Below are 22990 nucleotides of genomic sequence, written 5' to 3'. Positions count from 1 at the left end.
AGGTGGGCGGGAGAGCAGCGCTTAGCGCTGCAGAGTGCTGCTTGCAGGGCTAGGCGTGCTGCGGTTATTCCTCTATTCCTTCAGTCCCAACGGACAGGTGATGAGGAATAGCCGGCTTCTGGCTAATTAAGGATAAGGGTAATTTGAACAGCAAGTGTCCAGCTTGCCTGGGAGCGTAGCTTTGATTCTGTAAAGCGTGCGTGTGCCTGCTGGAAGGTGAGCAGGTGCTCGCACGTTTTGGTGACTTTAGAGCTCAAGAAGCTGATACACATCTGTGAAATAAAATGAGTGTGTCTGGGCGTACGGGTAAATAAAACATTCCTGCTTTCCTCTGACTGTCCTTGGAAGAAATCTCTTCCTAAAATACTAAATTGCCTTTCAGTGATCTCAGGTAAAACCAATCTCCGTTTCTGACTGTCCTTCCTGTGCAGAGCACGTCAGAGTCAGTAGTGGCACAGCTCTCCGCTGCAGCGTTTTGGGAGCAATCTTTTGGGCTGTGCTTCATGAGAGCTTTGTGCCAGGATCCCGAGAACCCTCTGCTGGTGCTCCCTGGCTCCTGCATTGCAGGCTTGGCCTTGGTGAGCCAAAAGCCCAGCTCTTGTTCTGTTTGCTTTCCTTCTTTGCTGTAGAAACTGGAAATGCTGTCAAGTGGAGTCATGCATTGCTTCCTGCTCTGATGCAATGGTGTGAAACCACAGCCTGTGTGCAATTGTAATAGGACTTATGTATTCTTAAGTGAACTGCTTCATTTTTTCCTAGGAGGTGACATTTTGTGGTACATCCACCCGCCAGGAGATAGCCAAGGCCAAGCTCTGACTTTCCACTAAAACATTATCACAGATGTTTTTGGTTTGGCTGTCAATTTTAGTAGCTCTCAGATACCAAGCAGAACCTTCCAAGAGATGGCAGCTCGGGCTGCGCTCACTGCACTTAACAACATAGGGCAAAACAGCTGCAACTTTCAGCTTCAAGGCAAGAAGCTGATTTCCAGGGATGGGACATGTTAGCATGAGGTGGAACTGCTGGAGGTCATGAATTATAAAACCCAAACTGTCCTATCTGTTGATGACTGTTACTGTTACCCATTTCTCCAAGTTAACCTTGGCCTATATTTGGTTGATTTGTTTGTTTGTTTGTTTGTTTTTTTGTTCTTTTTGGTGAAGAAATAAAATGATTGTGGGAGGCAAAGAGTGGAAAGCAGAAGAATGATAACCTCAGGAAAAAAAGGAGCTATGCTACTTAACAAACAAAAGCACATGAAAAAACACTACCAAACAAACCCTAGGATGGGAAATAATGCCTAGTAGAAAGGCCACATGACCTCAAAAGGCATTTCCTGCTTTAGAGTCTCCAAATTCAATTCTTTGCCAGTACTATTCAGCCTAACCTCCCTGAAGCCAGTTTGTAACTTGCAGCAATCCAAGCTCCTTCTATTTCCCGGTCCCCACATCCTTCAGTCCTTACATTCCTTCAGAGGTTCCTACCAGCACTAATTAAGAAAAGGCTGCCTTCATTACTCAATAGATTATTCCTTCCTTTTACAGGGTTCCACACGTCTAATGTGCACGTTTTCCTTGCAGCAGGGTCTGGGAGGACAAACACATGCTCTAAGCTTCACAGCTTTTGTCACAAAACTCATGCAAACTCCTCAATGACTGTTTTGCTTTTAGGTCTTACAGTTAATGAACTGAAAAGGTTTCTAGCTGCTTGCTGAAGACAGAGCAAATGCAGATTTATGTAGCCTGCCATATTTTAAACAATTTGAGATCTGAATGAATGTCGATGCCAAGAGGATGTTTTTCTTACATGAAGAAATACAAGCATCCTGGAGTTTGTTTTCCTGCTAATAGGTATAAAGCAGCATAAGCAGCTGCTTTTTGTTTTCCCAAAAATATTTGCATTAAGAAGATCTGCAGATTCCTTTTGAAACTGATGTAACATCTTTTCAAATGAGGACCAGCTGCTTGCTTTGCTTGTTTATAGCAGGACATGCTTAAGGGAATGTTTTTGTTTGTTTATTAAGATGTAGGAGCAAGCTCTTCCTTGCAATCTGCAGTGTGGAGATCTCAGCTGGCAGAAAACTCAGTGTATGCAACTGCAGTTGTGGCCATCCTACCTTCTGTTGCAGTTCTCGAAGAGGCTGACACAAAACAAAGCTTATTCAGTCTGTGGCTGGGGGACATTCAGTAGGTCTGAGTGCTGTGAGGCGGCGTTAGCTGCACTCCAGGCACGTCCCACACCTCCCAGCATGGAGTCATCCACCTACAGCCAGGAGTGTGCTCAAAAGGCTCAGCAGCAGGCATTATGCATCTTAGAATGAGGGCCTATAAACAAAGGAAGCAAACAATTATGTTAGTTGGTGGCTTACCAGCCCTACAACATCGGATTCATGTGCAACTAATAAGAAGGCTTTTCATCTTTTAATCAGCAACTATAAAATACATATGCTCTCCCTGTACTTTTGATTATATTCAAGGAAGCAAAAGGATAAATACTTCTTTTTTAGCGTTGTCACGTTTAGCCAGAGCTCCTTCAAACACGATATGCTTTTTGTTTTATCCTCCTTGCATGTGTTGCATGCATGGTGAAACCCTGTTTATTTTGTTTATTCCAGCATTTAGCCAGGACCAAAATGTAACTGAGAACATGCTTAGAAACCAGGTCCTAAAGAAAGCTTTAACGCTTCACCAAACACTCATTTTTCCACTAAAGAAAAAGACATCTTAGGCTTCTTTTTCTTTTCTTTCTTTCTTTTTTTTTTTCAGTCAGATTGCCCATTTTCTTTCATGTCCAGCTTGAGGCACTTGAAAGATATGTAAACTTTTTATTAGGGGTTCTCATAAATTGAGTTTACTGCTGCAAGAGTCTCCACTTCCAGCAGTGGTAAAGTTTAGCTTGCTGGTTTGTATTAGTCAGTCTGTAAACCAGCAGCTTCACTTGATTTGAGACTGAAAACTGAGCGTTTCTTGGAAATTAATATAGAAAAAAGGTACCTGCAGTGCTACCCAATGGTTTGGGATTTCGTATTCAAGCCATAGATAGTTCTCACTATGGAGATCTTTGTACACATTGTCAAAATAGCTGCACAAACAATAAAAACCGCCTCCTTCCCAGTCCAATTCCAAGGCAGCTTTGCTGAGGGTACTCTTGCAATACAGTACAAGAGCTGATGAGAAAATCAAAATACGGCGTTTGGTAAAAAGCAACATGCTGCCCATCTGGAGAGGTTTGAGGCACTCCTCCTCCCTTGCCAAGAGCACTAAAACAAGGCTCCAAAACGAGACTCTTCATCAGCATCCAGGCAGATAGACTGCCTGCCTTAGAGGTTCATTTGGATAACATAAAAGGCAATAAACTTAGTGGCCTGAAAGGTCCGTATAATTGCTTATTTCAGTCCAGGAGTACCTGCCCACCCTCATGAGTGCCTTCACAAACACCTTGCAGTTGTTTGCAGCCACACTCTTTCTGTGTCCCACAGATTTCCACCCAGTTGTGTTTCACAGAATGCGTGATGCCAATGGGCAAATGTCAGTGATACATCTGAAACCTCACCACACAAAACCCAGCAGAGCCTGCTCACAAAAGGACCACGAGGCTTTCTTTAAATATCAATCCCAAAAAGCAGCCTGCAGAATTACTGAGATTGTTTGTTTTTCAGCACATGCCTCTTCATTGTGTACTCAGGGATGCTGTTTACTCCTGTGCTTGTGATTGCAATTTTACCTTTATATTTGAAGCATAGAAAGTGCAATAGGAAAGACCTCTCAGAACTGTCTTTAGCCTGAGCAAAGAATATAGAGAACATTCTTGTCAAGCTTGGTCATTAACTGCACTAATAATGCCTCCAGCCTGTCATTAAAAGAGAAACAAGGAGAAGCTGATTAAATGCACCAGAAAGAAACAAAACTTTCCATTCCTTTCCTTCTTCCTTGACACGTTGCACTTCACTGGAAGCGTGCTAACATACCAGCCAAAAGAGTTGTAAGGGCTTGGATTCCTTCTTCATACAATAGTCACGGTTCACTAGTTAGAATCTGCATGGAAAAAAGTGCTTAAAGAGCTGAGGAGGAGTGCTCTCTGCAGGGTTATTCATTAGGCAGTCTATCAGCACAGAGCAGTATCACTTTTTCAACAATCAAACTAAAAAATGGATCACAAAGTAGCAGGCATCCAATGAAGGCCAGGCATCCAATGAAGGCGTGCTGTAGTGGTGCTGATTCCTGCAAGGGAAAAAGCCAAAACACAGGAGTTAGCAAAAGCTCAGATCAATCTTTCCATGCAAAGTGCTTTCCTTCAGGTTCCTGAACCAAACTTCGTATTCATGGCAAAAGCAGCTTAAAGCAGAATTAGCACAACGAGCTGGGACACGTCTTGTTCCGTTTTTTAAAGTTCCACTTCAATCAGCTGTGGCTGACAACTGTAACCAGCACTGCTGGATGGAACTGAATGTAACATTACGTCAGCTCTGCAAAACTGGCATGAAAATACATTAGCACAGACACAGGATGGACTTATTAATGTGAATGTGATCACCGTAAAGGGCTGAATGATCACTCTGCATCACGAGCTGTGTTTCCTAATGCAGTACCTCAGCCCTTAGCCTGTTGTTCACCCCCACGGATCTGAGTGCCTTCCACATAAAATCAATAAGAATACAAAGTAGACTTAATGGAGCCTCTGGCACTTTTCCCACTTGAAGGCAATGTCCTGCTGAAGAGGGGTTTCTTTTTCCTTGGAATTTGGATTTAGTCTTCTTTTTGTTGTGGCTCGAGCAGCAAGGAGGCTTTCCAAGAGGAAAATAAGCATCAGTATCTGCTGGCAAACACTGATGTGTGTTCCTCACTAAGTGTGAAGAAAAAATAACCAAAGTGGTAACCAAGAGAAGCGTCCAGCCTGGGTTTCATTCTCTCTGTAACATGAAAGAAGCAGTCTGAGAGCAAGTGGGGACCCACTATGGCTGTGCCAACCAATTCAAGCAGATAACTCCTACGCTGCTGTGTTCCCATGCAGATTACTGCTGCTCTTGGCAAGAAAAAAAGTGTGTGGGAGGGGATTCATGTTATTTAATAAATATGCGAGAACTTACATGTGTATTCTTTGGAAAAGAGGAGTTTGGGAACACATTTATGCCCAACAAGGAACTGACAAGAGAGATGCTATAGGACTGTTTGAAAACACGCCTTGCACCAGAAGAGGCGATATACTCAGCCCAGGCAAAAGTCAGGATGTAAAAGAAAGTCAGTTGTAGTTTTGTAACAAAAATTAATGAGGGGAACGTGAATTTGTCACATGTTGCATTATGCACAAGCCAGGGCAAAGGGTGAAAAGACAAGTAACAGCCTCAAGGGCTTGAGCTGTGGTTGGTGTAGCAGCAGGGAAGCTCTCCACCTCTGGGTACAAGCAGGGACTGTGCCTTCTGCAGGCTTCTGTGCAGCTTCTTCCCTAGGGAAACACAGTTCTTCCCAGCTCTGTCTCCTGATTGTTTGATGGCTATCTGTTGAACAACAACCCACAGTGTATTTATGTCAATCCCTAATGTTTAACTGTGGACAATCCTATTATTTTAATACTTTAAGTGAGGTATACAATTAAGTCAATTGGTGATAGAAGATCTGAACCCATTACAGTTTGATTTCCATCAGAGAACGGTAGGCATTTTTGAAGCTTCTTTCAGTGCTCATCCTCCTCTATTTTTGCATTTTTATTTTCTATGCTGACAAAAAGACTGGAAAGGAAGGAGAAGAGAGTGCAAGGGAAGAAGGGAGGGAAGGTAGCTCATTCCAGACTGTGAAATGTAAAACAGGTTTTTCAAAACTATGTGCTCTGAACATCACCTTGGAGTCATACAATAATAAATACTGCGTATTAAACTGAGAGGGTCTAATTGCCAAGTTACTATAGCAATGGGGAGAAAAGGCTGTCTTTGGACACATTCTCTCCTGCCTTAGTTTTCCCTTGGGTAAGCAGGGGAGAAAGGGTGCAGAGAATGTGTTCTAGATTGTTAATGGATAACATTTTCCAGAGACCTCTCTCATCAGTCAGTGACTCCAGGATTTAAAAGAAGCAGACATTTCTCAGAAGAAATCTGGACATCCAAAACAATTACACTGAACTATTCCATCTCCTTAGAAGGGATTTAAAGCATCAGGTTCCTGACACCAGGCTGTCAAAATACTTCAAGACCCATTACAGAGCAACATGACCCTTTATAAATCATCTTACAGCCCAACAGCTCACCACCACTTCCTTCATCCGTGAAGAAACAGCGCATTCCAGCAACTCGAAAAGCCTGAAAACGAGTAAGTGTGAAGTGAAACTACACATTGGCAATAACAAATACCAGCACAGGCCAAAGAGAAGACGGTATTTCTGGATTGTTTTTAAAAATATTGATTGCTAGAATTTAAACTGGGGGGGGGGGAAGAAAAGAATTATCTGGATGCTTCAAATATCTTTTCTCTCTTAATATTTTTCAGAGCTGAGTGTGCCTGGAAATAGAAGGGTGGAGCTGGCACACTGGGATGTACCACAGGATCAGCAGTTTCAAAAAACACTCCTTCGTCCGCTCAGGGAAAAAATTGCTTGATGCTGCTGGTATTTTTATAAGCAATTTGATGCATGGCTCTATTTTTGATACTGACCCCAATGTGAAGTGATGCGAGTACAGTGGATGGGAAAGAGAGAAAATGAGGCTCCCTTTACAGGGAAATAAGATTTGCCTTCTCCAGTGAAAGCTTTTAAAGCTGCAAGGGTTTGGTTTAACCGTGTGCTTTCTAAATAAATAAATTAGATTGTTAACTAAGTATAACTTCTGTTTGTAAGAGCCAGTTACGAACATTTCATGCTTTAGTGAAGGAGTGAAATCAATGCCTCCCACCATTGCTTTAGATCAAGAACAGTTACACCTTGAAGATAAACCAAAGTGCACAAACGATAACAATAAATAACTTCAGAAAATGTTCACCCACTTTGGAAAGTTCTGACATTTATTTATCAGCTTGGTCTTTCTCTTTTTAAAGAGCATCCAGTTTTCTAAAACAAAGCCTTCTCCTCCCTAAGTTGAACTTCATCAAAACAAGTAAACACTGTTAAAAATTCATACTAACTTATGATAAACACCCTTTTTTTTTATTATTTTTTTTTAAACGAGGCTTCTAGATTAAGACTTATAGGAAAAAAAAAAGTGCTACACAGCACACATTACAGTAAGCTTGAAACTATTTACACACACATCCCCAGTTCCACAGCACTGCAGCCCACTTCAGGCTATATCCTGGTGATTCACTTAAGCTCATAATTCACTTAATAATTCTCCCACAAATCCTCACCCTAATGCTGCTGTAATCACGTCCTGAAGAGCACTCTTTTCTTTCTGATAATGCTCAGACGCTTTTCCCACATAAGGAAGCAGGCTGTAGGGCTGAGGCTAGCCTTAAGTAAAGGGGGCAATGCCTAGGGTAACACTGGGCTGGTAACTGCTGTTTGTTCACACCTGTGCCTCATTTCAGGCCCTGAGGAGATGAAGACAAGAGCTGTGCAAGATGAAGGTCCTCTGTGACCTTTCTGCTGTGGAAATGGCTGTCTATGGGATGAAACGAACTCTGACAGGGCCCTACAGCAAAAAGGGCTCTTACCGAACTAGAGGTGGGAGCCCTGAGGGGAGCAGCTCTGTGCGGTGCGCCCTGCCTGCGGGGGGGTGAAGATGCTGCCTGATGGATCTGTGTCCTTGCAAGGGCACGGCAAGAGCCCTGGATGAAGAGACAGGGCCCAGGAGGGGCCGGAGCTTCGGAGCCGGGCACTGCGGGGAAGAACAGCCCTTTTGAGGCTGGAGACTGTGGGGAGGAACGGCCTTGAGGCAAGGAGCCGCCATCGCGCCTTCCCGCCGGTAACCTTGACAACGGGTCGAGTGAAGTCTCGCGAGATATCCCTTGCCGCCTCCAACCCGCGGCGGAGAGTGTCGCGAGAATTGCTGTGAGGAGGAGGAGGAGGAGGAGGAGGCGGTAGAGGCGCGGCCTGAGGTGGGAGGGGTCTGTCAAGATGGCGTCGGAGGGCGAGCTGGGCAGGAAGTGGGATCGTTGTCTGGCGGACTCCGCCGTCAAGCTGGGTAAGGGCGGGGAGGGCCTGGCGCAGGAGGAGGGCCTGGGGAGGAGCGGCGGCGGCGGCTCGGTGTGTATCTGGGGCTGTGTGTGCCGCCGCTCGGCAGGCTTTGCGCTGCGGCCATGCCCGGCGGGAAGGGCCCCGTGTGGCCTTGTGCCACCTGCGGGCCCGGGCCGGGCCGCCGAGCGGCGGGCGGAACGGCGAGGGGTTCCGGAGCTCCGCCCCCACCGGGAGGGCCGAGGAGCGGAGCGGCTGGAGAGAACCCCGCAAGGTGACCTTGGCGGCGGGCTCGGACCCCCGCTGCTGTGATCCGGCCCGGCTGATGGCGGAGGGTCGGGTTTGACCTCTGCTTTGACGCTCCTTGTGTTAAAGGTGAGCGGTGTCTGTGAGAAATGCCGTCAGTACTGAGCCCAGATGGGCTGCGTTGCTGCATCTGTCCCTGCCACCACCTCGGTTTTGCCGTGATGGAAATTTGGGCTTAGAATTATTTGTGTGCGAGGTGGGCTGTGTTTATTAAAAGCAGTAAGCAGCATGGTACGCCGATAGCTTTGGGTGTGTTCCGTAGTGCAGTGTGCATGCTTTGACATTGAGCTTTGCATCTGGCGTCCCGGCTCTGCACACAGCTGTGTCTCTTCTTAAAGCATTAGAATGTCTCTCCTTGTTTTCTTCTCTGCTAGGGGGAATGTTTTTGAACTGAGATGAGGGAGGTTTAGGATAGAGATAGGAGGAAATTTTTCCCCCAGAGGGTGGTGAGGCACTGAACAGGTTGCCCAAGGAGGCTGTGGATGCCCCATCCCTGCAGGCATTCAAGGCCAGGCTGGATGTGGCTCTGGGCAGCCTGGTCTGCTGGTTGGCGACCTGCACACAGCAGGGGGTTGGAACTGGATGAGCATTGTAGTCCTTTGCAACCCAAATTCCCATTCTGTGGGACTGCAACTGGGTCTGCAACCTGGGTCTGCAACTGGGTCTGCAACCCAAAGCCCATTCTGTGCTTCTATGACTGTATGTGTGTCTGAAGCGATTCACGTGCAGCAAACCACTGATAAGTTTTCACATTTACCTGGGAATTCTGTGAGTGAGCAGAGCTCATTTGTGTGGTTTGGTGATGTCCACATCGCTGTCTGAATGAGAGAGTGGTTGTGGCTTTGTGGAGAAGAAACATGGTGATGTAGCACTTAAGGACGGGGTTTAGTGGGCAGTATTGATGGTAGGCAGACAGTTGGACTGGGTGATCCTGGAGGTCTTTTCCAACCTGAATGATTCTGCAGAAAGAGTGCATCAAAGCAAGTCTTTAAATGCTCTGTACAGAGTGACTTGTGTCTGATATGGGAGGTGTGGGTGCCCTGTTGGTGCAAAAGTCTTTTTTTAGGGACATAAATAATATCTGAGAAATGTGAGTGTTTATCTCTTGTTGCTCTAGCAGCCTTAAGCTTGAAAGCTGATGAGGAACTCGGGGCTTTAGTTACCTAATACTTTTCCATTAGAAAAGATGTTTAATAATTTTGAGTAAACTGAAACTTCCATTGTTTATAACAGGCCTTTGAAAAGTGTCAAGTACTGTGGAGCAATGTTTTGTCTTCTGAAATTCTATTCAGGTTTGCCTGACAAACATATCCAGATATGTTTATGTTTCCATACCATTGGTTGCTTTATCATAAAATATTAAGTATGCCAAATTATAAACAAGAGCTTGTTCCATGCTGCAGCTGTACATGCAGGGGTCCTTTATGTGCAAAGCCTCCTTGGGAGGCTGAAAGAAGCTGATTCAGCTTTGGTTATGATGCAGCATGCCTCTTTATCAGGCCTTTTGTTTTCAGTTGGTGTTTTCTTCTATCCACAAGTGGTGTTGGGGGAAATAAGATGTACTTAGAATTTCTGCATTAGAGCTCAAGAGTTCCTGCTTGTTATCTTCACAGTGGCGTTGAGGAGAGGTTTAAGTAAAATTGAGGTTTGTCAATGGGGTTTGTCAATGCGTTGCCTTGGGATGGTAGATGAGCTTTGATTTTATCCTTGCTCTCCTTCTCTTTGTGTGCAATAGATTTTGTTGTTGTAGATACTGGATTAAAAGAATAGCAACCTCTTCTATGGCAGTAACAGCAGACTGATTCACTGTGAGCTTTGAAAACTGTAACACCCCAGAAAGTGCTTCCGATTGCAGTTGTTAGTGACAGAAGATGATGCTGGCCTTGGAAATGGACGTGGCTTGGGCAAACTGTTACGTGAGTACTGGCAGCACCAACCCAGACTATCTCAGTGGAAGTGATTACTTTCTCTGCAGGAGTTCAAAACTTGCATGGTTGTGAGGACCTTTTGTAGCGTTACTTTTGGGTTGAACTCTCCAATAAACTCTCAAGGGTGGTTGTTATAATGCAAAGAAAATAGATGAGCTTTTTCACTTGAGAATTTTGTCAGTTATGTGAGATGTAGGAATGGATCAAATCCTCACTTCTTTGTTGGGTGCTGGCTTCTGTCTGTGTGTTCCATCACATCCCAAGCACTAGAGCAGGAAGTACCTCTGAGCCAGTGGCTGGGAAGAAAGTGAACCTCATGGTTAGCTCTCCATTTTCCCCTTTTAGATACTGTAACTAAAGACGGACATTCAGTTTCTGAAGCTTTGCAAGCCTGACAGCATCTTTTCCAGCATCTATGAGAACTGTAGGGACCATTTTCACTCTGTTTTAATGTGAGAGATGAAGGTACACAGGTAGCAGAGGAGAGTACCTTTATAAGCACAAGTATTTTGTTAAATGATAGCTGTGGGCCATGTGCAGCCTGTCCTGTATTATTAGTCTGTTAGACTTCCCACTAGTTTCTTAAAACTGTTTGTGTTTGGCTGTGCTGTTTGTAGTTATGCTGTGCTGTTTTAGTTGGAGATGTCCTGCTGCTAAAACGTCCAAAATACATATTTATCTTAAGTTGTATCTTTTTGTGAAATCCAATATTATATTTTTGACCTACTTGCATACATCTTGTAATTCAGTATTAAAAATCTTTCTTTTTTTCCTGTACGAAACAGACCTGTTGTCAGGTCTAGTGAAGACAGTATTTCATTTCAAAGAGCTGGCTGCTTTAAACCGCTGTGTAAAATGTCCAAGCGTGGTTAAATGGGGCTTGTGTGCTGTCCTCCTTTTTAAGGAGACTGACGTTTATTTTGCTAATGATGAGGATGAGTGTAAATGTGGCTGCAAGCACAGTGTTCTGTGCACAGCGGGCTGGTTTGCGTGTCCTCGGCTAACCAAGGGGTTTCTCTGGTGAGCGATGCAGATCACACCACTTGGGTTTTGCAGAGACCTCAGCTGAATTGCTTCCAACCCCTCTGTTTAAATGGTTTTGGTGGTGGTTTTACTTTCTCTTTGCTTTGTTTTTTTTTAACTGATAGTTTTTGCCTCTTTATTTAGAAAGGCCGCTATCTGTAAAAGACTGGCAGCGTTGTTTTTCTCTGTGAGGCTGTAATTTTGGGCAGTGGATAGAATGTGCTGCTTTCAGAGCAAAGAGTGTGTATGTAAGTGGAGGTGGAGTTTGTATGCACGCGTGTTGTTTTGTTTTGGAACTGCTGTAGTTTTACAGGATTCAGTGCTGTAATTTACCTGTAACCAAAAGGTAATCTAGGAAACCTATTTACTTTTTGGCTTGTGTGTTAAGTTGCTGCTGACCTCAGTTTATTTTTTGCAGAAGATGAATGTTTTGAAGTCTGTCTGTGCTTGACCAAGATTCAGCCTGGAAGCTTGTGAAGAACTCAGCATCATAATGTCCATTTTCCTCTAATCCTCTGTTTTGACATCTGAAAATAAAATGCTTCTAATTCCCATTTAATGGGAATTTTTTAAGGGAAGAAGGCGCTTTCAGTTGTCCTGCAACTGTTACATGATTTCTTCTGGCTTGCATCATCTTGCCTGCTTGAATAGCTGTCTCTGTTAATGGCAAGGGTAAAATGGTATTGTTTGTGTCATTCCCCAGATTGAATTTGTCAGAGAGAGTCATTGTGTGGATTGTGGTGTCAGTATTTTTAAATAATCCTTCACATGGTTATGAACAGGACAGAGTCAGTCTATATAATGATAAAACTTGATTACACTTTCTGAAAACTGGATTAAACTTTGTCTAAATATACAGAAATCCTGAAATTCCTATTTTGAAGTTTTTGTCAGGTTTTTTTTTGCTTGGCCATTGTAACGTGCCATTTAGTCTCAGCTACCAGGACAGAAGACTTGTTTTTCAACTGGGAATTTGGTTTTAATGCTGGAGGACACAAATGTTATGCGTGCACTGCATTACGATGGGCACTGTGATTTGTTTGTAACCCCAGCTGCTTTTCCTTTGTCTGTAAGGTGGCAGCTGGTGCTGTTTGGCTTGTGCCACCGGGGCAGGGAGCTGCAAGCTGTGCTGTGGGGAGCCCTGCTGGTGCCTTCCTCCAGCAGCTCCTGGCCATGCTTCTGGTGTGCCAGGAAGCCCTCAGGAAGAGCTGTGATGCCCATGTGATACTGCAGCCATTTGAAACCCCCTGACTTCATAAGATCTCCTCTGCTGGAAGTGAATTCAAAGCACACCGACTTCCTCATCCTCTGCGTTAGTGCATTGTTCAGGTGCCAGCTGTGCCTTTTTGGGAGTTGGCACATGGGGACGCTGCCCAGCAGAAGGGGCTTCCTGCCAAGCGGTGTCCTAAATCACTTGTTAGGTCCGTGGGATGTGACAGCATTTTGTGAGAACAACTCCTTTGAGCTCTTTGAGACTCATATTTAATTCCGTCTAAATCAGGGCTGCTTGTACACATTTGATAAGAATAAACTGTTAGCAAGAGATTTGAGAAGAATTCAGGCTGCTTTTTGGAGGGTTTCTAGTACATGTTGCCGTCTCTGCTTCTTGCTACATTGCCACGGTCCCTTAGACATCAGTAATGGTGGATGTGAAGGAGTATGGCTGTCAGAGAGTGCAACCCTGATCTGTGTCTAAAGGCTGCATGCAGTATTAAGAAGATCCTTTCTGCTGGCTGAATTATTCACAGAGCTGCTTTTCTCTTCTCTCTTTGTCCTCTATAAGAGGGAAGGAGGAAACGTAGTATATGCTCGTTGTCTCATTTGCCAGTGTGGGGATGAAGAGTTTCTTCTTAGGCTGTGAGATTGAGCAGCTGTGACCGTGTAGGGGATCACAGACTAAACTTGATACTCCCTGCTGCACTCAGTCTGTGTGCAGAAGTGCTGATGTCTATCTAAGGTTTGCATCTGGGCAGCAGTTAAACTGCAGGAGTGCTTAAGGGTGAAAGCGGCCCCTGAAAGCATGTCAGCATTTTCCTATTATATGGGTGTTTGGGTATTTTTATTCTGTCTTCCCAAGTATTCTGTGTTACTACAGTCAAATGCTACAAGAAAACAAAACACTCTTTTTCCGGCTTCTTCCTCGAGCGCTCGGGGTCTGGTTTCACTGTGTTTTCTTCCAGTGTCCTTGCTCATTTTTCTGTCTGCAGTGTAAACAGCCCACGCAACAGGGGAGATGAGAATGAAAGCTTGAAGGTTGGTGTTTGAAGAAAATCTGACTCCTGCCATGAAAGACCTAGCAAGGAGTCTGCTTGGAATTAATTTTCTCTTGATGGCTGCGTGCTCTCAGCCTTCAGCTGTTGCTCAGCCCTGCCCTGCAATGCTCCAGTGTGCAAAGAAGGCTCACTTCTGCACAACAGTTACCTGTGTACATTGTCCAGACGTTTTTTTAGGAGCGAGAAGGGGGGAGGATAGGATGGGACACCCTGCAACAGGAAGGATACTTGGCGAGCAGCCTCTTTTGAATGCTTTAATTTTTCTTAAGTGTTTAAAGCAAATTCTGTTGCTGCTGAGCTGCTGCTTGCTTGATTCTCGGGCCCGTGGATGAGATGTGGCACGAAGCCTCAAAGCTGTTGCTGTCACAGAAACCAACTGAGCTCCATAGATTTTCTTGATCAAAATGGAAAGGTTTTAGTTGGGAAGAAATCTCTGGTTGAAGAGTCCTTCACTGCTTCTGTTGAGTCTGGTCTGCGTGGAGGTGCTGCTTTGTTACAACAAGAAGCCAAATTCCAGCAGTTGCTTCCTTGTTTTACTGCAGTCACTTAGAACTAAGTGTAAAACAACAGAATTGTAAAAAAAGCCTGAAGCTTTGTGCTTGGGAGAGGAAAATTATCTGATGACCAAAAAAAACCAACCCCAAACTATTAAGTAATTGCAAACCTTCCAGCTGCTATAGTAACAACGACACATTGCCATATGTCAGCAAGCATTTTAATCCATCTATCTTAAAGCTTCGAGCCATTGGAGGAAAGGCTGCCTAGGTGTGGCAGCCTTCAGAGCTGCTTCAGCCTGCAGCTACTTGGGTCACTAGAAGGAACTGTGTGGTGTCACTGCTGGAGGCACTGCTGGGTAAACGTAGACAGTCTCCTCCTGTGGAGATGTTCACGTCCTGCCTGGATGCCGACCTTTGCGACCTGGTGTGGGGAACCTGCTTTGGCAGGGGGTTGGACTCGATGAGCTCTGGAGGTCCCTTCCAACCCCTACAGTTCTGTGATTCTGTGAGAAAGCTTTTCCCAGATGTTCTTCTGGGGGCAGAAACCTCTCCTGAAGATCTGCGTTTCTCTACGAGGCGCTTGTATGATGTCCTGTTGGGTATGCAGCGCGTGCTGTCCTGCGTGTTACATTGATCTGAGATACCGTGACGTTTTCTTTGGAAGGTGTGTGAGCCAAAAAAGCAGAAATAAGAGTTTCCAAGAGCAGCTTCACCTCACACCAGTTCTGTGTGGCTGCGCCCGTCCGTGCAGCCGGGGAGCGCAGCGCAGCGTCGGCAGAACCGCCCTGTCCTCTGCTGACACTGACTGTAAATGAGCTTAAGCTGAGATGATGGATGGAGGGTGGAAGAGGCTGCTTTCCTAGTTAAACATTTTAAACTGTCAAGAGGAGGTGAAAAATGTGTTGTACCCTTTCCTGTGGCCTTTTCCTCCAAAGAGCCTGTCATGCAAGAGAGGGAGGCAAAATGTGTGGCTCAAGCCCTTGGTTTTTCTGTGTTCGTTTGTTTTTATTGTAAGGTAAACCTTTCGTGTTTTATTGTCCTGAAGCTCGAGCCTGGCCTAGAGGTGCTGCTCTGTAGCAGGAACAGCTGCAGGCCCAGTGTCCCCTGGTCAGGTGGGAGGCTCTTTGAAGCGACGTGTTGCCTCTTTAAAAGGAAATCGAGCATGTGAGAACTTCAACCTGTAAAACTCATCAAGGGCTCTGCCATTGTTTATCTCTGGTGTAACTTTATATAGAATTAAAGCAAAATGCATTGCTTGGCTTCCAAGAAAAGATGGTTCAGCTCCCCCCTTGTCTTGGAGACGCAGGAAATGACCACATAACCACAAATACTTTCTAGTGGAACGAAGATGAGTGACAAACTGTCCACAGAAATAGATTCTTAACCAGATGGGCTAAGAAGTGAAATGTAGCTCAAGCTTCTGGTTTGAAGTTAAAACCAATGTTTAAACCAACCAAGAAAAGAGCAAATGTTATATAAGCAGTGGCTACATGAGAGGCAGATCTGAGCTCTTCTTATTGATAGGGGTGTTGGGGTCAGCCACAGCTTTCAGCACAGCTTGTTGCTTTTCCTAACCAAGAAATGAAATGAGCCTAGCTGCTTTTGGCAATGGCCATGGTAATGAACAACTTCTTGGGCTTTGTTTCTCAGGTTTCCTTCTTGTGCAGAAAACAGAAAAAACCCACAAAATGTTACCTGGCAGATCTGTATTTCTCTGAAGTGTTTTCATTACTTAAAGCGAGGTCCTGGCTAATTTACCATCATTTTTCTTAACCAGTCAGCCCCTGTACTTGCCTTCCTGCCCAATAGGATGGAGTGAGAGCATCTGAAACTCACACTTTGCGTTTTAATTGTGAAGAAAAATGCCAGGAGGAAGCAGTGCTGATGGTGTCTGTGCAGAGCCCTCACGACTGGGGGTGTGATTCTCACTTCTGAAGGAGGGAGGTGAAGAGAACTCCAGATAATGAACATTTCTGAATGTGGTTGGAAAGAAAATGTATTAACTACAGCTGCTTCTGTATTGTAGCCTTTTTAAGACAAGAACCTAGCTGGTTTACCACCACACTGGTAGGAAGAAATGTGGGTTTGACTGGTAACGGTGTCTGGAAAATGTGGTGACGTTAGGAACTGCTTGGGCTGCGCGTTGAGATGATGCAGAGTTTGTCATCCTTTAAATCATTTCTCATTGATTAGCTAAACTGTTTGAATTGGCAGAGGGAATCTTCTCTTGGACTGGAAGCGTGGGACTGGTGTTGCTCACTGCAGGACAGGCTTCTGAACGGGCAGTTCACACAATCAGTTCTGAACGGGCAGCCCTCCAAACTGAATGCGACTTCCTCAGAAAGTGGGACTGTGACCCGCAGCACAATAGCTGCAAACAAAAAGGCAGTGTGTTGGAGGAAAAGGCAGCCAGGAAGGCAGGCCGGGGGGCCGGCAGTTGTCCGCTGGATGAATTCTTGAAGATAGTAATTATCCCTAATAGCATAAACATTCTGCTAGAGCCAGCACCAGCTGTTTTATAGCAAAGGTGCAGGAGGAAGGCTCTGCCTGGGGAGGGGGAGCGGAGGGCTTAGCAGGGATGGACTGCTGCTCTTCCTAATGCCTGATGTCTCTTCCAGTCCGAGCAGAAATGCCAGTCACATCCACACACAGGATGAGCAGTTGGCTGTTTGTATGACGTTCCCCCGAGTACTGCATCTCCTGCTGTCTGAACTGCAGACCTGTGAGAGACTTTTCTTTTAGCTGTGCAAGTGATCAGAGTGAAAGCCGGACCTTCTGTGAAGTGCTGGAAAGCGGCTGGGGGCGTTGTGTCAGCACTGCTCGGCAGGTGGGCACAGTGCTTGTCTGCCACGGCGAGTTTGTGAGCCGGCTGGGGCTGTGATGAGCTGCTGAAGCAGTTAGCTGTAGTGCAACCAGAGCTCGTGAAAACGTGTAGGACAACGAAAGGAGTTTGCAAAAGCAGCTCTGACTGCCAGCCCTTGGTAAATATGGACAGAAGTGCTAGTGGGAGTCTTATTCTATGGTCATCTCTTCTAGTGCTTAAGGCTTGTTAATCAGTGAAAAGCATGGGGTGCTTAGTTAATATACTAGTTAGTGCAGTGAATGTGCTTCAGTAATCTGTGCCTGAGCCCCCGTTGGTGGACTTTCTGCAAGGAAAAAAGCTTTCGAGAGGAAAAGGAAGGTTAAGGAAAATATATATTAAAAAAAAAAAACAAAACCCACTTAAAAAAGACCTTTACTCCTATATCAAGAGGGCATAGGATGCTTTGGCATTGTTCTGGGCACAGCCCGCTTAGTAATGCATTCAGCAGGAGCTGAAATGAGAGCCACGTGCTTTTAGGACTATTCAGTGGGAAAACAGAAGTATATTCCTAAGATAGACTTCTTGTACTGAAAGAATTCAGACTCTTAGCAGGATGTGTTTGCTGCAAACCTGAAGCTGCTGGGTATTTTTTAGTGAGCTCGTGCATGCGTGACTGATTTATTTTTTCTTAAAAACATTCTTTTCCTTCTGCACCTTATCTGAAATTCTTGTCTCGAGTGGATATAATTAAGGGTAGGATTTAGCTGCTGAACTCAGACTTTTCACCGTTATATTTATTGGGTTTTGAGAGGAATTTTGCAGACTTGCCTGAATTCTTACAAAAAATCACACGTGCGCCTTCCAAAGAAAGCAAAATGATTTTTAAATACGCCAGCTGAGTTCCCTAATGGTGCCGGGTAAACGCTTTCAACTGCTGCAGTTATTTCTATATATAGGATAGGGATGTGAAAAGCCACTCACTCCTTCAAACGTGTTTAAATATGCTCCAGAGTGAGTGCTGTGGATGTGAAAGATGAGCAGCCCGGAGCTTGCTTTTGCAAGGTATGGAGTAACACAAAGCACCACGTTCTGCTGCCCTCAGGCCACACGTTGAAGCAGTTAAGTAGCGAGATAAACGAAATACAATAAGATATTCATCTGAAGCTCCAGGACACAATAAGTTTGCGTTTAAGCCGTTCTCATTTACTGACAATGAGCCAAATAAATCATGATTCCACATTGCGAATTGGGCCACGAATTCAGAAAATTTTCTCGGGGATGAGAAGTTGTTTCCCAACTCCTTTTGATTGTAAAGTTCTTACAGATGTTAGGATTCTAATTGGAATGAGCTGCATCTAATTACTGAAGAAAGTAAGAATTCTTGGTTTCAGAATTGCTTTTAAGATCACTTTTGTTTGGTGTGCTGACACAACTGCACTCTGCTATTCCTGAGTCAGAACAAAGAATGACTGCAAAGAACTGAACAGTTTTTCCATCTCTTTGTGTGACCTGAGGCCTTACTCACTGTATTTCTTCTTACAGGTGCTGGATTTGGGTTAGGAATTGTTTTCTCAGTCATCTTCTTCAAAAGTAAGTGCACTGCAGTAATCTTGATGGCTTGCTTCCCTAGCTTTTGTCTACCATAGCTGCAGTTTAAAACCGAGCAATTGTTGAGGCGGTAGAACTTAGTTCTACCTTTTCTCTAGCCAACTTGAAGGTGTCAACGACTCGTTCATTATCAGGTTGAAATGAAGTTACCAGAGCTTTTAGCTGTCGGGTCACAGAGCCGTTGGCATCTCTGAACTGCTGTGCTCAGCCCAAGTTCTGCAATTGCAGGAAATGCTGTGCCAACTTAATCTTAGTGTTTATGTAACAAGGCTATCATTCTCATATGAAATCAATGGCTTTTCTTGTTGTTTTTACCTTCTTGCTTCTGTTCCCACAGGAAAGACGTGGCCTATTGCATTTGGGTCGGGGATGGGGTTAGGAATGGCTTATTCCAATTGTCAACATGACTTCCAGTCTCCATATCTTCTCCATGGTAAATTTGTCAAAGTAAGTATCAGTATCAGTAACTGCTGGTAGCTTTGTGTAAGTTAGCATTCAGTGCTGCATCTAGACAGTGTTTTACTTGATAGTAGAAACCTGTTGTACTGTAGGGGTTGGGTTCTTTTGCTTGTTAGAAAGCCTTATAAATGTATTGCCAAGCAGTAACATTTAGACTGAATACATAACATTAGTGTAGAAGTTCCTGCAGGTGGGTTTTCCTACCATAAGAAAATCCAAGTAATAAAAATAAATAATAGGAAAGCTTAAAAAAAAAAAACCAACAAACCAACAAATTAATTCTGTCTTGAGCCTTTGAAATAGGCAGTGCTGGAAGAAAGTGAAAGTCATGTCAAGTAGATCTGCCTGTGGAAGCTGATCTGTGATCTTTTTGTAGCAGGAAAACATGAATCATTTCTAAGTTCTCATGACTTGTTTGGCTGGATAAAAACATAGTAACAATAACAAGACATTGTACAGTAGAATGTTTCTAAAGAGGATGGTTTAAATGACTTCAGGATTGTCACTGACAATAATCACTGCCATAAAAATATTTTAAAATAAATTAATTAGTAGGAATTATCTTTACTCAGAAGCTGCCTACATTGCACTTGTGGTGTCCTGAACCCAAAGGCCAACTCATTAATGTTCTTTTTACTTCTTCATGTATAGAAGTTGGGACTGTTTTTCTGGTAACTTGTTGTTGCCTCTTAAAACAAAACAAAAATGGGGGAAGGAGCAGCATTTTGGATCTGCAGAGCAAAGCAGTGTGAGAAGCACTGCAGAGATACCCATGGGGAGCCACCCCCTGGGTGCTGGTGGATATTTGAGTACCAAAGAAATACTGAGGTAAAATGTTCAGCCAGGGGCATTTCGTGGGCTGTAAACAGGGTGCAGAAATTGACACTGATTCATTTTTTTCTTCTAATGAGGGAGACTTGGTGGTATTGTCAGGCTTTATCTGAACGTATCTAATGCACCCACAGGTGAGAGGTGAAAGTTGAGTCCATCCTCTTTAGGTTTGCTTGGCAGGTGAGCTTATGCCAGCCTTCTGCAACCTTACCAGGCACAGCTATTTCTGGTTATCTCCAGCTGCCTGTTAAGAAAGGGAAACAATCAGCTTCTTGAACTGCTACTCCAGAAAAACAGAATTTGGGTAACGAAGCAGAGCAACTGTGACTTAAATCCAGCTGAAACAGCACTGCCAGCTATGGCCCAGTGCTGCTCCGCCATCACAAGTCTGTGCATAACTCTTCTGGCCACATTTGTTGCTTATGCAGAATTGCATCAGCTTTGTACACCATCCTGAGCGTGTTCTTCCAGTTTACATTCCTAAAAAGAAATTGGAACAAACTGTCTATAGCTGCATGAAGGATGAATGCCCTGCATGCGCATTCTGAGAAAGCATTGTTCATTCAGGGATGCTTGTTACTAAGGATGTTGAGCAACAGAAAGCTGACTTTCAGGTCAGCCTAGTAAGGGATTTTGTTTGGATTAAGGACTAATCTGGGCTTTGGAGCAAGGGTGGTCCTTTGGAGCATGAGGTAATTGAAAGGACACTTCACAGAAGAAGCGCAGCTGCCTGCATGGCACAAGACTAGACGAGTAGTTTCCAGCACGCTGTCTCCACTGACTGTCTGGCACAAAGAGGCTGAACATGCTGAGAGGGAAGATGCAGATGAAGCCATCTAACAGTTAATGCCGTTAATTCTCTCCAGAATGTCGTGTCATGCATCATGGATCCAGGGTTATTACAACAAAATTATTTCATTTCACTTGGTTAGGAGCATGGAAAATATTGTTGCATTATCACTCATCTGTTTTCTTCCTAGAAAATACTGTTGTAACTGAAGTCTATAGGACTTCCTTTTCAAAACTTAGGCTTTTTTATTTTTCAAATGCTAACTTCTCAAAAGATTCTGCAAGAAAAATCAGCTTCATTAAGGGAGAAAAATGTGAGTGTGGATCAACTTGAGTGAAATGATTTCTAGTTTTGTGACCTGTCACGTTCATAAGGTCGCGGGATAACTGAAGTTGAAAGGCCTCCAGGAGGTCACCTCGGCTGCCCTCCAAGCAGGGCCAGCTGTGAGGTCAGAGCAGGTTGCTAGGGGCTTTATCCAGCCTGAATTCTTGATTCTTCAGGATCAAGTTCTTAATTCTGAATCCTATGTGAGAATGAGAGGATGGAGAACCTTTGTGATAGCAGATAATCAGGAGGTTCCAAAGTGACAGTGCACCCACCCTAAGTTGGGCCATCGTTCTGCCCATTGAGTTGGTAAACTGATCATGAAGCACTAACACCAATTCAGGAGCCATTCATCTACAGCAAGAGACACAAAATGCAGTAAGATTCTAATCTGGGATCATAAGATTCTGAGGGCTTTAAGTCATTTGATGAAATGGATTTTACTGTTACTTCAGCTCATTTAAAATCAACATCTAGCAATTATTCCAAAGCTTAAAACTGCATAGCTGAGAATGACGTGACTTAGGTGTCACTGCAAAATGAAAACACATGCAGATCAAATACCTGAAAAATTATTTAGCATGCATAAAAAAAAGACAAAACAACTCCACCACTGTACTTTGATAACAACGTGGATTATATTGATGTCCTACAAGAAGTTCAGCCATTGGAATCTCTTCTCCTGCCTTTGTGGCTTTAATTTCTGTCTGATATCCAGTCCATAAGTAGTTAAGTTGCACTTTTTGTTTTTAATTACTCAGCTGACCAGAACAGAGGCTTATTTGCATAAAAGCATGGCACGTTGCTGCTATGAAAATAGCTAGAAAATAGAAAGTGAACCTCTCCCTGTTCACTTCTCAGTCTAGCAAAAGATGAAAACATTAACCTACCTTCTGGAAACGTTACAAAGCTAAGAGGCTTGTTTTACATCGTGCAGCACCTTCCACACGAAGAACCCAAATGGCTTTTTAATAACATAAGCCTTCTTACTTTACAGGAACAGTGACTAATGACTAAGACTATCCCAGTGGGAAGGAAGGAGAAATCAATGATTATTCCTCAGGAATACTGAAGTGCGCCTGGAATAAGCCAACATTCTTCAGTAATGATCACCAGTAACTCTTTATACTCCAACAAACTGTTTCTGTACACGAAACCAAGTTCTGTTTCTTGTTTTGTATCTTGTGTCTGGAAAGTGCAAGGAAGAGCTCTTCTGGGAAATAAATAAAACGAAAATGGCCTTCTGTGGTGTGTTGACTTTGTGAGTGCAGGAGAGAGAGAGCATGGAAGGGGAGGACGTCATTTTGAGTACCTAGCAGCAGCTGTGACCACCTGGGTAAAGCCTCTCTGAGTGCTCTTCAGAAGAGACAGCCGTGGTGTGTTGCTCTCCACTCTTGAAAGGCAGCCCCATCTAACGTACAGTTCAAAGAAGCATTCCCACCTCATAAATCATCCACTAGACCCCTGCTGCTCTTGCTGGTGTTTGGAGAGGAGTATAAATACTCCTGTGTCCTGTTTGCGCAGTTGCCCTTCAGAACGGGAATTTCTGTCCTCTCCAAAGGGGCAGAATAGAAAAGAGCAAATCCCAGCTGTGGGGCTGGGACTCAGCTGGCCACCGCTGTCCCTCTGTGGCTTTGAGTCGGGGTGAGCCAAGCTTGGAGCTTCCTTGGCATGGTGGTGGATGAAGCAGGCACACATAGCGCCTGGCTCAGCGCTTACGTTTCAGGGTTGATTGTTTTTTCACCCCTCTTCTGGTGGGAGAACATTTCAGTGTCTGGGAGTGGGTCACAAATATTTAAATCTCTTTATTGCCTTAGCAAGTTACTGCTCCAAATGCTCCCTTCTGTTTCACATTTACCCTTTTCCTTGTAAATAGTTGTTAGCATGCAGCCTGCTCTACATCTAACTTGAGATCTTTGCTGTTTTACTCAGCACAATTTCCTAGCGATTGAGGTGGTTCTTAAGGACTTATGTTCTTCCTCCCACACTTGCTGCAAGGTATAAATGCACGAGTACCAAGACAGAAAGCAAGTTGTACAGGTTGACAGGGAGCT

At 44.3% G+C, this 22990-nt stretch overlaps 1 protein-coding gene across 1 annotated transcript; it reads left to right on the top strand.

Annotated features, from left to right (window-relative positions):
• Window positions 1-8037: 8037 nt before the first annotated feature.
• On the top strand, window positions 8038-22164 carry MICOS10 (mitochondrial contact site and cristae organizing system subunit 10; the record flags this gene model as incomplete). The annotated part of the gene is made up of 4 exons (XM_079545460.1): window positions 8038-8104; window positions 18467-18514; window positions 18870-18979; window positions 21934-22164. 4 exons carry the CDS (start codon window positions 8038-8040, stop codon window positions 21940-21942), a joined length of 234 nt encoding a protein of 77 aa, XP_079401586.1. The 3' UTR covers window positions 21943-22164.
• Window positions 22165-22990: the final 826 nt, after the last annotated feature.

The sequence above is a fragment of the Tetrao urogallus genome (genome assembly GCF_951394365.1).
Source record: "Tetrao urogallus genome assembly, chromosome: 21".
NCBI classification, from domain to species: domain Eukaryota; kingdom Metazoa; phylum Chordata; class Aves; order Galliformes; family Phasianidae; genus Tetrao; species Tetrao urogallus.
The sequence above is the reverse complement of the archived record's forward strand: the minus strand, read 5'-3'. Positions and strand labels throughout refer to the sequence as shown.